At 46.0% G+C, this 13,929-nt stretch overlaps 1 protein-coding gene across 1 annotated transcript in view; it reads right to left on the bottom strand.

The window, feature by feature from the left end:
- Positions 1 to 13,929, bottom strand: part of DSCAM (DS cell adhesion molecule) — a 414,232-nt gene that overhangs the window by 23,639 nt on the left and 376,664 nt on the right. Inside the window, exons 31-33 of the mRNA XM_040423076.1 lie at positions 12,930 to 13,079; positions 8,342 to 8,539; positions 3,176 to 3,478 (exon numbers count right to left, since the gene is read on the bottom strand). Of these exons, the coding sequence (XP_040279010.1) occupies positions 3,176 to 3,478; positions 8,342 to 8,539; positions 12,930 to 13,079 (651 nt within the window). The remainder of the gene's footprint in view (positions 1 to 3,175; positions 3,479 to 8,341; positions 8,540 to 12,929; positions 13,080 to 13,929) is intronic.

Raw genomic sequence — 13,929 nt, 5'->3', positions numbered from 1 at the left:
AATAATGCCATTATATAATATGCAAATAACCATACACCCACACACCACTTAAATAATGCCGTCATATAATATGCAAATAATCTTTCAGCGCCTAAATAATGCTGTCATACAATATACAAATAACCATACACCAATGCCATCATATAGAATACAAATAATCATACCATTCAGCACTTAAGTATTACAGTCATATAGTATACAAATAACCATACAGCTCCAAAATAATGCCATCACCTAATATGCAAACAATCATACATAGTTAATAAGACTGAAAAAAGTCCTCCATCCCTCCAGTTCAGCCTGTTATTCTGCAGTGTTTATCCAGACGAAGGCAAATACCGTCAGAAAGCTAATTTCCCTCAAATTAGGAAAAAGAAAATCCTTCCAGACTCCATTCAGGCAATCAGATAACTCCCTGGATCAACGACCCCTCTCTAGTAGCTATAGCCTGTAATATTATTACACTCCAGAAATACATCCAGGCCCCTCTTGAACTCCTTTATTGTACTCACCATCACCACCTCCTCAGGCAGAGAGCTCCATAGTCTCACTGCTCTTACCGTAAAGAATCCTCTTTTATGCTTGTGTACAAACCTTCTTTCCTCCAGACGCAGAGGATGTCCCCTTGTCACAGTGATTTGTAGAGTGGCAGGGCTATGTTGTCATCACGGGCATCTATGTCCCTTTTGATGCAACCTGGTCACGCCCTGCCCTGTGGGTGTTCTGAGGAGATCTGTCAGAGTTGCTGCACGTGACTCGATCTGACAGTTTGTTTTGTTATGGGTTAGAACTGAATCCCACCTCCTCCCAGGTGTTGTTCTTTAGGTAATTGGTGAGGCTATTTGTTCCTCCCTCTCCCTATAGCCTTTGCGGGTTATAGTTCTGCCTTGTGTGAGCTCTGGAAGTTTGGTGGATCATCTGCTCCAACACATCTCTATATAAGTCCTTTTCCCTTTTTCCTTCTGTGTCTGTTTTTACTAGGCCTCTAGGGTGACGCTAGCTCCTTCAGTGGTTGAAGGAGCTGGGTGTTGCTTTCCCTCTTCCCTACAGCTGAGGGTTAGGTTCAGTGTGTTATAGTCTTAGGTTGGTGGGCATGTGCTTTTCTACCATCGAGATATGCACATGGGCATAGCAGCTTAGGAAAAGTGTTTTAGGGATTGCTAGGAGGTGACCCCTTTGTTCCCTAGCATTTGGGGCCTAGTCAGTTGTTTTGTTTGCCTTGTCATGTTCTGTTTCCTTCCCTTATCTTATCTACCGTGACAAACCCATTATCTTATTGGCCTTGGTAGCAGCCGCCTGCTACAGTTTCTACAGTTTAGTTTGCTGTAAACTAAAATTCCTAACTCCCTTTCCATGTCCCTATTACCCAGTGATTTACCGTTTAGCATGTACTGATGGCATGTACTATGTACTGGTTAGATGTATTTTCTCTTCCCATTTATCAGCTACTTTTCTGCTAGGCAACTTCCACACCTCTAAAAGTGTCTCTGACAGTACAACTGGGCATCTCCAGTCTTCTTCAAGCCACCACTAGTTGTAGCTTACTACACAGTATTTTATTATTGACTTCAATGTATTTTATTATTTCATGATCACCTCAGCTCCCCCTAGTGGTGGCTATCGGCAAAGAATATTTTATCATTGCAGAGGCTCAGGAAAATCAAGCTGAAACGATTGTAAAAATATATTAAGAAATTAATCCACACACAAATCTGTGGTGACACAGTGAACGCCCAAACGCCCAGTCTTCTGCAATGCTCCGGGCTCATTAATACAGTGTCAGAAGATACGGCTGATACGAGGCGTCTGCCAGGCACAATTAAGATTACAAAGGCATGAAATTAAAATGTAGACACTTTTTTCGGATCAAGTATGTTGAGTCGTTAAATCTGCTGCTTGTCAGGGTATTTGATGGTCGGATGGTGTTCTGACAAGTAGAAGGCGGCAGGGTTTTGTTTCCACAACATTCTTGTTATGAAAATCCTCAGGTTAAAAATATCCCCCGAGCTTCTGGACGTCTCCAGCTGACAGGTAAATCGGAATAGAGGGGCTGTTAGTCTAGGAAAATGTCACCCTGCCCAGTGTTTACACGCAGAGGTGAGCGGCCAAGAATGACTGCGCCTGCTGTGACAGCGGCTGCAAACAGTAAGCTGGGGACCTGGGGAGTCGCCGCTTAAAGGGATGCCGAGTCCGAACGAGATTACGCCTTCTGTGTGATTTCCTATTAACGCTGAGACGACGGCAGCTGTCATACCTATGAAATGGCCCACTGCAGTGTCATAAGGCAGTAAAAAGAAGGGAGCTCCGCCTACTGTCTTTGCTGGGAAGTGAAGTACATGACTCCTCTTAGCTCAGAAATGTCTGACATATCAGTAGGATTCTCAAAACTAGGAACCCAACCTCCGTTCTTCCAATATGTGTGGTTTCATGGGGTTGGATCCCCACCAATTAGACCTATATGTCTTACTGGAATACCTCCTTTAATGGGGTGTGGCCTGATGATAAGTTAAAGAGGACAGGTTGGTTTTGGCCTGTACGGAAAACTTGAAAAATGTTCTGTAATGTGCTCTCAACTATGAGATGGCTCATTATAGACTCATTATCTAGTACCCATAATACTTTGCAAAGTCAGGATTTATGGAATGGACAGAACCAGTGTTGGAATGGGCATATTTGGCCCATCAGAGGAAATAACACTGATGTCTCAACCTCCTCTGCTGGTCTTCATGAACTATGGTCCTCTCGGCAAGAACTGGAAGATCTTCTGGTGGTCCAGTTGGACACTGGCTCATGGATATATTTTTCAAGGGTTCAAGCAAAACGCATGTCTTAGGCTAAGATGGTCCAATCAGAAACCTCAAAATTATCCGTAATTAGAGTTGTAGCCACCCTATAGAACAAATCTGTGGATCATGGACCCTCAGTGACCACTCAAGATCACAGAAGAAGAAGTACTTTTGGACACAGTCAACCGAGGTTGGTCAGGAGGCACTAGAAGTAAAACAGTTTATGTGGTTAGATCCTCATGTTATATGATGTTTTTTGGCTCTACTGACTCACTTTAACCCCCCACATTATTGTAGAGTGGGTGTTTTTCTCTTCTCAGGGTGGAAGTCAAGTAGTCACCAGGAAACCAAAAGTACCCTAAGCCTGAAGAAGGCCCAAACGCACTTACCTGGCCGATGTGCCTTTGGAGCTGCCATGTTTTGTACCTTTCCACCGTCAAGAGGTTTAGGAGGTGATGCAGTAAATCTGCAAATCCCAGACTCTGATGGCGTGCTAGAGGTCAGACTGTCTGTATACTCATTAGTCCCTGCAGTCAGTTGCTCTGAAGAGGTGTCTGATATGAAGCATTCTGTGATGGTGAATTTGGCGTGTCTCAGTTGCTCCTCCATCTTTGCGTGCTCGTAGGCTCTTGCTAACTCTTCGTAGGTGGACGAGGCACTTTCTGTGGAGACCATGCTGCTCCTCGCTCGGTCTGTGAGAAAAACGCACAATGCAGTTACTGGGCTGCCGCCTCTCTGGAACCAGGCACAGACAGAAGACACACATATCAGGTCACAGTCATGGTGGAGCTCTGCTGTCTGCATACGTATGACGCTCTAACCAGAAGAATAGTGACATTCTGTTAATCCAGAATGTCATGGGAGAATTCTCTTTTGGCACATAAGACAGAGTGAAAATAAAAAATAAGTTAGGAATCATGCACATGGTCGTATTACGGGATTCTAGGGCAGATTTCACTGGCACGCTCAAGGTGGAATGGGGGCTCACTCTACCATGACCACCTCCAGAACATGAGAAGCTACAATTATTTTGGCCTTCCTAATTTACAGGATTAAAGTAAGGCTGAATGCACATGATCGGGTCCGTTTCGTGGTCCGCAAAATACAGATGCGGTTCCGTGTGCCGTCCTCATTTTTGTGCAGACCCACTGTCTTTTTTGCGGAACGGACACAGGGATGCAGAAAGCACACAGATGATCCACGTGCTTTCTACAGCCCTATGTCTGTTCTGCAAAAAGACAGAACATGTCCTATACTTGTCTGCACAATGTGGACCGTGGACCCCTTGAAGTCAAGGGGCCGCAAAAATTGTGGAAGCAACACGGACAGCTTCTTTACGTACTTTACGGATCTGCGATTCATATAGAGCAAAACGGATACGGTCATGTGCATGGGGCCTAAGCATGAGGAGGATAACCAGATCCAGGGCTGAGCGCACCGGGGCGTTTACAAGGCTAAAAATCCGGTATAAAGGTTTTTTTGATAAAAAGTGCTGGAGCAGAAGTGTCGCTGGAATGTACAAGTGTAGCCCTGAGTGCAAGATGGTGTCCCACCCCATAAACTCAGAGCGTCTCAGCAGATAGAGACCGCTAGCTGTATGGGAGGGTGGGCCATCAGGGGGAGCTTAGCAATACCCCTTACTATTGGGGTGTGACACCCTCATGCACTCAGAGTACTATCTCTAATCTTGCTCTACATAGCTACCCTATTATATCCACAGTGGCCCCTGTGTATCTACTACATGACTAAGACAGGGGCCCACGACTACATTTGTACATTCCAGCAACACTACTGCTCCAGAACTTTGTATCTAAAAGTCTTTATACAAGCTTTAGCCTTACTAACAAGAGTTACGTCTTTGCAAGTAAACGTCCTAACCTGCATGAAGTGAACATTAGAGGCATAATGCACACAGTGACGTCACAACGCGAGATTAATGAAAGAATTATGCCACAGTACATGGATAATGCAGACAGTTATGTCATAATACAGGGATAATGCACAAAGTAAGGTCACAGAACCATGATACTGCACACATTAATGTTACATTGCAGGAATCATGCATACAGTGATATCGCAGTACAGGAATAATGCACACAGTGATGTCACAGTACAGGTATAATGCACAATGTGTAACAGTACAGTGATGTTTTCCGGACGCGTTTTCTTCAATCAAGATGACCTTTACGGCTACACGGAAATCAAATGGATGAGTAGAGTATGCATTTTTTTCCACGCCATTTCAGAAAAAATTGATTTGTTACCACAAAGTGCCAAGAAATTCGGATTTGCGGTGAAGCAATTTTTTCCTGAAGTTCGAATCGAATTCTACTACGTTAACTTAGATTCGCTCAACGCTACCTGCTACCCTGGAAGTTACCCCATGGGCACATGCACTGCCCTCTAATTAGGACTGTACTGATGGTCCGGAATGTCCAATAATCCAGAATGCTAAAGACTGACTGCATCGGAACAAAATGTACTTTCTGGAAGTAAACAGACGATCAATACTGGAGCGCCTGGCGGTGGCCGCGCACAGGGCCTCTTAATCTATACGATTTTTAATTGCTTAATCATCCTCGGTAATATTAAGACAATTTCTCATCGGGTAAGCAGCTTACAAGAAAATCAATTATTGCGCCTTGTAATCCCTTTATTGGCTCAGGACGTATTTCAATTGGGAAATCACCTCCACCTTCCGCATTCACATTCATAAATCTGGCTGCATCCGGGAGAAGAGGCGAGTGGAGGAGCAGCAGCACCCCCCGAAGTTTGTGGAGGAGCAGCAGCACCCCCCAATGTGCATGGAGGAGCAGCAGCACCCCCCAATGTGCGTGGAGGAGCAGCAGAGCCCCCATATGTGTGGAGGAGCAGCAGCGCCCCTCAATGTGTGTGGAGGAGCAGCAGAGCCCCCATATGTGTGTGGAGGAGCAGCAGCGCCTCTCAATGTGTGTGGAGGAGCAGCAGAGCCCCCCAATGTGTGTGGAGGAGCAGCAGAGCCCCCCAATGTGTGTGGAGGAGCAGCAACGCCTCTCAATGTGCATGGAGGAGCAGCAGCGACCCCCAGTGTGAGTGGAGGAGCGGCAACACCCCCCAATGTGAGTGGAAGAGCAGCAGCACCCCTCAATGTGTATGGAGGAGCAGCAGAGTCCCCCAATGTGTGTGGAGGAGCAGCAGCGCCCCTGAACGTGTATGGAGGAGCAGCAGAGCCCCCCAATGTGTGTGGAGGAGCAGCAGAGCCCCCCAATTTGTGAGGAGCAGCAGCAGCGCCCCCCAATTTTTGTGGAGGAGCAGCAGCGCCCCCCAATGTGAGTGGAAGAGCAGCAGTACCCCCCAATGTGAGTGGAAGAGCAGCAGAGCCCCCCAATGTGAGTGGAAGAGCAGCAGCGCCCCCCAATGTGAGTGGAAGAGCAGCAGCGCCCCCCAATGTGAGTGGAAGAGCAGCAGAGCCCCCCAATGTGAGTGGAAGAGCAGCAGCGCCCCCCAATGTGAGTGGAAGAGCAGCAGCGCCCCTCAATGTGTGTGGAGCAGCAGCAGCGACCCCCAGTGTGAGTGGAGAAGCAGCATCGCCCCCTAATTTGTGTGGAGGAGCAGCAGCAGCAACCCCCAGTGTAGCCGGACTTTCCAGGGCAGCGGATTGAGAGCACGGACAAAGCCAATCAGACAGACATGATCTCGTATCTGCCGGTAATAGGGTTTCTAATCTAGTTTTGCCGGAGAGGCCGATGAATGAAGTTACCATAGGAACAGCGATGTCACAGATTTACTGATGGAATTGGAGGGAGAAGCGTTTCATCCGCAGAGAGAATCACGGATTTCTGTGTCTGCAGATTATTACGGATTTATACACAAATGGTATCAGCAATGCTGGCATGGGGCGGGCACGTGAGGGGAAAGTCAGGTCAGTGGGTCATGAGAGGGGATGTCCACTTATGCCCCCCAGCAGTGGACTGGCCACAGACTCTACCATAATGAGGGCCAGTGCCCAGTGGGTCGCCCGCGGTTCCTGCACGGCTGCCAGATGGTACATGACAATCTGACGCTCCCAATGCAATGATGTCATCAATTTGATCGCAACTGCCTGAGCCAGAGAAAGCAGTGTGCAGCAGGAGCTGGGCCCTACAGGAGGCAGTATTAGTCAAAGGGGCCACTACTGAGGGCATTACTCACTGGGGGGATTTTTAATACTAGGGACATTAGAGTGGGCACTATAGGGAATTATTTTAATAATAGGGATATTATAGGGGCATTACTGGAAGAACTGGGGACATTTTAATACTGCAGCACAATACAGGACTTTTAACACTGGGGGCACAATAGGGGGTGTTCTTATTGCTTGAGGTACTATAGAGCCGTTTTAGCAGGCATTATTGCTGCTGGTAGCACAGCAGGGCATATTATTATTGTTGGGGGCACTATATGGGACAATATTATTACTGGAGTATTTTAGGGGGCATTATTTCTGGTGGCACTATAGGGGGGTGTCATTAATACTTGTTTTGACTCACTTGTTAACTTATGTTGGTCCCCCCCTTCTGACAATCTGGGCCACTTTTAGTTTTTTTTCTTCCAAGGCCACTTTAAATTGCTAGTCGACCCTTGGGCGCCCCTCATCCGAACCTCTGTATTATTGTGACCCCAGCGCATCTGTGGGATGGCACTTACTTGAACTGGTGCTATTGGCGTAAACTCCAAAGGGGTGCAAATCCACGGAGATGCCCCCAAGTGAGATGCCCCCACAGAGATTCCCCCGAGAGCATCTGCCACAGACATGCCCCCGAGAGCATCTGCCACAGACATGCCCCCGAGAGCATCTGCCACAGACATGCCCCCGAGAGCATCTGCCACAGACATGCCCCCGAGAGCATCTGCCACAGACATGCCCCCGAGAGCATCTGCCACAGACATGCCCCCGAGAGCATCTGCCACAGACATGCCCCCGAGAGCGTCTGCCACAGACATGCCCCCGAAAGCGTCTGCCACAGACATGCCCCCGAAAGCGTCTGCCACAGACATGCCCCCGAGAGCATCTGCCACAGACATGCCCCCGAGAGCGTCTGCCACAGACATGCCCCCGAAAGCGTCTGCCACAGACATGCCCCCGAAAGCGTCTGCTTTACGCTTCATATTAACAAGGGGGAAAAAATCACTGTTTTAATGTAGTCTGAACCCCCACCTGTCCCTGGTATGTGGTTTGTTCCACAGCAGTGCAGCCAGGATGATGTCCGGACCAAACCACTGCACACAGATAATTGGGGGGGGGGGGGGGGGTCTGACTACACTAAGAAACCTTGAAGTCTGGAAAACTTTAGGCAGCAAGGCAAACATGCACATATTACATACTGCTCTGGGGCCAACGATGTGTAACCTACATTTTAAGTAAACCCCTGGGCACCAGTGATGGGGTGCTGTGACCATTTCATTCTGGTTATGATAGGGGGTCGTCAAGCGTCTTTCCCACGTGGCAGTAAAGTGAGGTGCAGTTCTTCCCGTCTGACCAGAGGAAATGCAAATTCTGCTGAGGTCCAGTACCTGGCACATCTAGTAGTGGTTACCTGTGTCCTGTGACGGGCTGACACTGTAGCTGTCGCTCTCCTTGTCTACTGATCCGGTGGCTCTCGGCGTCGGTAGCCTCCAGTCTGTGGTTAGTGTGTGCGCGGATATGGTGGGGTGGGGTCTGTTAAGCGTCCACTGACTTGCGTATCTGTTGCGGGCAGCCGGACCGGCTTTTGCATTTTTCCTGGTGGTTGGATCTGTAAGAAAGAAAGTGGCAGTCATGAGAACAGTCTTTTAGAAATTAGACTGGCGCAGCCCGATCTACCTGTGACTATTAGATCTGAATAGACGCCGTGTAATACCACATTTGTCCTGTAGTGGCCACAGAGGCTGCAACTTCCCCCAGTGATCAGCTGATCACCCAGACGGCTTCCTCATAGGAAACGGTCATCACATTGCTCTTCACACCTCCCTGCATCCCCTGCTGGTTCAGGGTGTCTGCTTTGGAGCATTGTAGGGCGTCTAGTGTTTACAAAACACACTGTACAATAAACTGACGGAGAAGAAACGCTTCATCTCCCACAATGCACTTTACCAGAATACACTGCATTATACAGGCTGACGTGAGGCGCTAAAGGTTAGTCTGTCAGCGCTGTGCTGACTGACTCCAAGAAGCAACCAGCAAAATACTGAATGCCGTTTTGGTGGTGAATGGAGTATAAAATGTAATGTTATTCCAGATTAAAATATATCTAGGTGTGAACAGAATACTGAATGCAGCTTTGGATGTGAATGGAGTATAAGAAGTGATATTATTTCAGATCTGCACAAGATAAGCGCTGTCCGGGCTGATTCCAAATAGCAACTAGCAGAATACTGAATGCAGCTTTGGATGTGAATGGAGAACACAAACTTTCTATTGAATTCGTCTACGCTCTTAGCAGCGAGGAGAAGCTGCGCTCGGCTGAGCGCTTCTGACTCCTCGTTCTAGCGAACGGTGGGGGTCTCAGAGCTGTGACCCCCGCCGATCAACAGTTTGGATATGTCCCTATGACATATCAAAAATTTAAGAAAAGTATAATTACTCTTTACACATGACTAGTACCAATTCTATGAATATGTACTATATCAGTACAGTAACAAAATGGTTTCCTGCTCATCTGCACCTAGGAAAGTTGGGTGACACCTTGCATAATCATGGGATCTAGAACAGTCATTGAATATATCAGTCTCTATGCAGTATATAATAATGGTGAGCGACATACATTGCTCGATTTGCGAACCAAGGGATAGAATGTCCTCTGCTCTAGTCACTGCTAAAGCTGCATTCAGAATGAAATAGTGTCTTTGAGTGTTAAGCTGCTTGGAATCATCAGCAGACACATTCTAACGGGCCAGCTGCAAGTTGAATCGTGTCCACCTAAGTTCTGTCAGGGAGCCGTCGGTAGAAACGCAGCATTGGATGTGATTGGAGCAGACAGCGTCACGCAAGATCAATAGGTGAGTAAAGCAAATTAGTAGTGAAAGTGACACCAATCATAAATGTGTGCTAGGTTTTCTTTTACATATATATATATATATATATATATATTTTTTTTTTTGGCTACGCCTTCTCATTTTCCCATAGTTTTTTTTATAGAAGTTGAAAAATGGCAGAAAAGTTGGCAAAAAAATAAAATCTGAAAAAAGCCAGAATGTGTGAAATAAGCCTTATGGATTTTTATAAGCTTGTTTTAAGTCAATGGGTATAACAAATATTTTTGGATTTTTCTAGGATTCAAGGAGGGTTGTCTTATGAGCCCACTTAGAATCCCCTTTATTAAAAGGGTTGTCCCACGAAAAATATTCTACAGTTTTCAAACCAGCCCCTGGATCTGAATACTTTTGTAGCTGCATGTAATTAAAAATCTTATATAGCCACTGAGTTATTCAAAAAAATGTATCTGTAAAGCGCCACCTGCTGTTTTTTCTAATTTCTTTGACCTGCTTACTGAGAAGGTCGCACATGCTCAGTTTCATCCTTTAATTGCCTCCTGAGCTGTGATAGGGAGAGCTGAGACACGCCCCCTGAGCTGTGAGAGGGATCGCTGAGACACGCCCCCTGAGCTGTGAGAGGGATCGCTGAGACACGCCCCCTGAGCTTCAGCAGAAAAGAAACGTCCCCTGAGCTGCCAGCTTGATATAAATCCAGCAGAGCAATGAGTGGTGAGATTTCTGGATCCATGTGAGGTACAGGGCTGGTTCCAGATTTGTTAGAAAGAGATTGTCATGTACTATATGATTTTTATCATCTGATCTGATTTTTATTTTTTACATTAATCATGAGAGAACCCCCTTTTACTAGAGCTGAGAGCCGCTAAGTGAGAGTGGCCTCTGCTCTTGGAGGACTTACTCAGACCACTTATTACACGGTCTCTCATTCATGTAATACTACCTTTCCCCTGTAGAGGCCACTGCAGAGGAAATGTGCAGCCAGACGAAACTGAGCTGGAGCTGATCATCAGTACCACTGTTTTTAGTAAAGGGGATGTCATGTTCATCCCTTCAAAAGCAACGTACTCAATAGGGACCAACATTATACCTGTTTTTGGCAAAGTTGGGTGACAACCAATACTGTGGCCGTTACTGTTCCCACTGGAATTTTTACTAATGACCTGTCTATGTGGGCATTCTGCAATCACCCTTACATTAGAAGTAATGCGCCTTTGCATAAATAATAGATCCCTTTACTTTTAGAGACACTGGTGCTTGGAAGGGGTTAACCACATACTGTGCTCTCCGGAGCGATTCTCATCAATAAAATGCAAGATGTAATTTTCTGTTTTCAGGCTTTCAATCAATTAACTCTACCTCTGGAAGCCGGAGAAAATAACTCCATATATTATTAAAGAGAACTCCAGCTGATTACACAAACGATTATCATTTAACAAACTAATTAATAAAGCTGTAATGGGAGGGGGATGGGCACACTCCTCGCTTCAGAACCCACAGGCACATGTTGTAGGGCCGGTCCTAATGCTTATGATCAGCATATCACAAAGATGAGTATACTTTATGGATCAGTCGGCACTGTGTAGTAGCGTGCCGGTGCACGGTCCTAGGGTTGGGCGTGGTGATGGCATTTCCTCAATCATCTGAAAGCGCAGTTGCGCTATATTGTGTTTGTGCCGAAATGCGTCACAGATAGATTGACAATAAAAGAATAATTCACAGCAATTTGGGAGTGACGATCCTCAATTATCATTACCATATCACATAGATGTGATGTTAGGAATACTCGACCTTAGTCCAGAGTTCTCCAGAAGTGAAATATTATTCCCATTATGTTTTTTTCTGCTCTGTTTTGTAGAGGTTTTAACATGAATCTCTGCTACACTAGGCCACAATCTGCTACATTAATTCTCCAGCTCTGCTACACTAGGCCACAATCTGCTACATTAATTCTCCAGCTCTGCTACACTAGGCCACTACTACTTGTCTTGGACGGGAAGACGAGGTAGTTTTGTACTGCACATGCACTGGTGCTTGGGTTCGGGGCACACACAATAGAGACAGACAAACGGAAGTGTCCACACAGTCATTGACAGGTTGGCCAGGTGACCCTCCCCAGGTTCTGATATCACTTGGACATACCCCGGCAATATTTTCATAGATGTTATGGCAGTTGGTATGGAACCACTGTGTCAACCAACCGGTTTGACTTTGGACAAAACCTAAGGGCATTATCCTGGTAGCCCCCTGGTATTCATCTTTAACTCCTATACAGGGATCTGGAATTTGCTGCAGGGGAGCCACCAGACCACTACCTCCTGGAGTAGTCTCAGTGTGGTTGACAGCTGACCCATGGGGCATCAGTGACACAGGTGCAGAGCATCAAAGGATAAGGCAAAACTCATAGTCAGTAACAAGTAAAGGTAAGGCCTGCAGAGTTCGTGCGGATCCATGAAACAGGTCCATGTCAGGGTAGGCAGCAAATGGTCAATATGGTAATCAGGCACAGGTCAGAGTCAGGAATCAGGCAGAAGTGGGTACACGGGCAGACAAAATAGAACACCTTAGCAGGGTCTAGCAGACTAGAACACCTATTGTTCAGACATTCTCCCATTGAATAAGGTCGTTTAAGTACTCCAGATTAGCCAGCCATTGGTTAGTGAAGATTAGGGTATGTGCATGCTAGCCCTTTTAGAGCCAAAAAACATGTGTGCCCCACGAGCAGAGCAGAAAGAACAGGCTGGCAGGTGCAGGTCACAGCTTGCAGCTGAAAATGGAGGGCAGGGCTACGATGCCTGTAGCAGGAGGCCAGAGGAGGAGCAGCGGGTCTGGACAGCCGGACAAGCAGCAGGGTAAGTGAAGCGGCACCTGTGCCTGCCCGGGAAATCCGCACAGAAGCGGGCATGGGCTGCCAAAATAACAATAGAAAAATAACCAAGCCCTATAACGCCCTATATGAAATTTGTAAAAAAAAAAATGTGTCTGAAAAAAATAAATAACAACAATATGTAATGAAGCATGTGAAGAATGTATAAAATAAGTAAAAGAATAGTAAAATGAAACAAAAAAATAATAAAAATAAATTAAAAATTACAAAATCTAAAAACAACAATATAAAAATTTCTATATAGGTACATAAAATGTTGAAACACTTACTTGTTCCAGGTCGAGCATCTGACACATCGACCAAGGGTCCGGTGGCCTGCGAGACGGACTGGTAATGCACCGTGTGAGTGACCGTTAACGACTTCTGTTTGGATGACTCTCCAAAGTCAGCATCAGTCAATAGCACCGTAGATCTGTCATCTGGAAGACAGAGAAGATTTAAAGGTGACGACTGAGGAGATCAAAACCGCACACATCGATTGGAAAAAAAAACAACACAGATTTAAAAAAAAATTTTTTTGCAGTCCTGTCACATTTTGTGTGTGCGCTTAAACAGACGAATAAATTGCTTCGTTGTCTTGGATAAATCTTGGCCCTGGACAGTGAAGCGAGGAATGATTGCCGGAGAGATAGAACGGGCGTTCTGTCGACATTGCTTACAAAGCAAGAGAGACCATTAAACTGGGAAGAAGCAAAACTGCAGAAAAGGATGTTCTTCTTCTCAGCCTGGTCATTAGCGCAGAGGAAGAAAAAAAAATCTGATTCTGCAATGCAGAGGGCAAAAACAAAACAAAAAATTACTAAAGCTAGGGTCCTAATGTTTACTGGATGAATATATCATTTTAAAAAAAACATGAATTTTTTTTACGCCCATCGTCGCTTTAATGGGGGAGTCGGGAAGTTATTCTTTCAACTCAGGTCTCGACTGAAATGTAAGATGTGAATCCCGTCACCAAAAATTTTAAGAAAGCGGAGTCAGTCAAAAAATAGCATCTCAATGCGGGACTTCTGTCTGGCCCGCCAGTAAAAAATAAAATAAGAAACTGCGCGGTCTCGCATGGCGACATGATGACATCACCCCACACGAGATTTTGCGCGGTTTCTTCAATCAAGATGACCACGATGAGCAAATGGGTGAGGTGATTATGTTTTTTGCTGCCATTTCAGGAATAATAGATTCGTTATGACAAAGCGTGAAGAAATTCGGCTTCGCAGCCAATCAAATTTTTCCTGAAATTCGGATTGAAGTCAATTCGTTTGGCTCAACACT

This window comes from Bufo bufo, chromosome 3 (assembly GCF_905171765.1).
Source record: "Bufo bufo chromosome 3, aBufBuf1.1, whole genome shotgun sequence".
NCBI classification, from domain to species: domain Eukaryota; kingdom Metazoa; phylum Chordata; class Amphibia; order Anura; family Bufonidae; genus Bufo; species Bufo bufo.
Note: the sequence above shows the minus strand (reverse complement) of the source record. Positions and strands in the feature narration are given on the sequence as shown.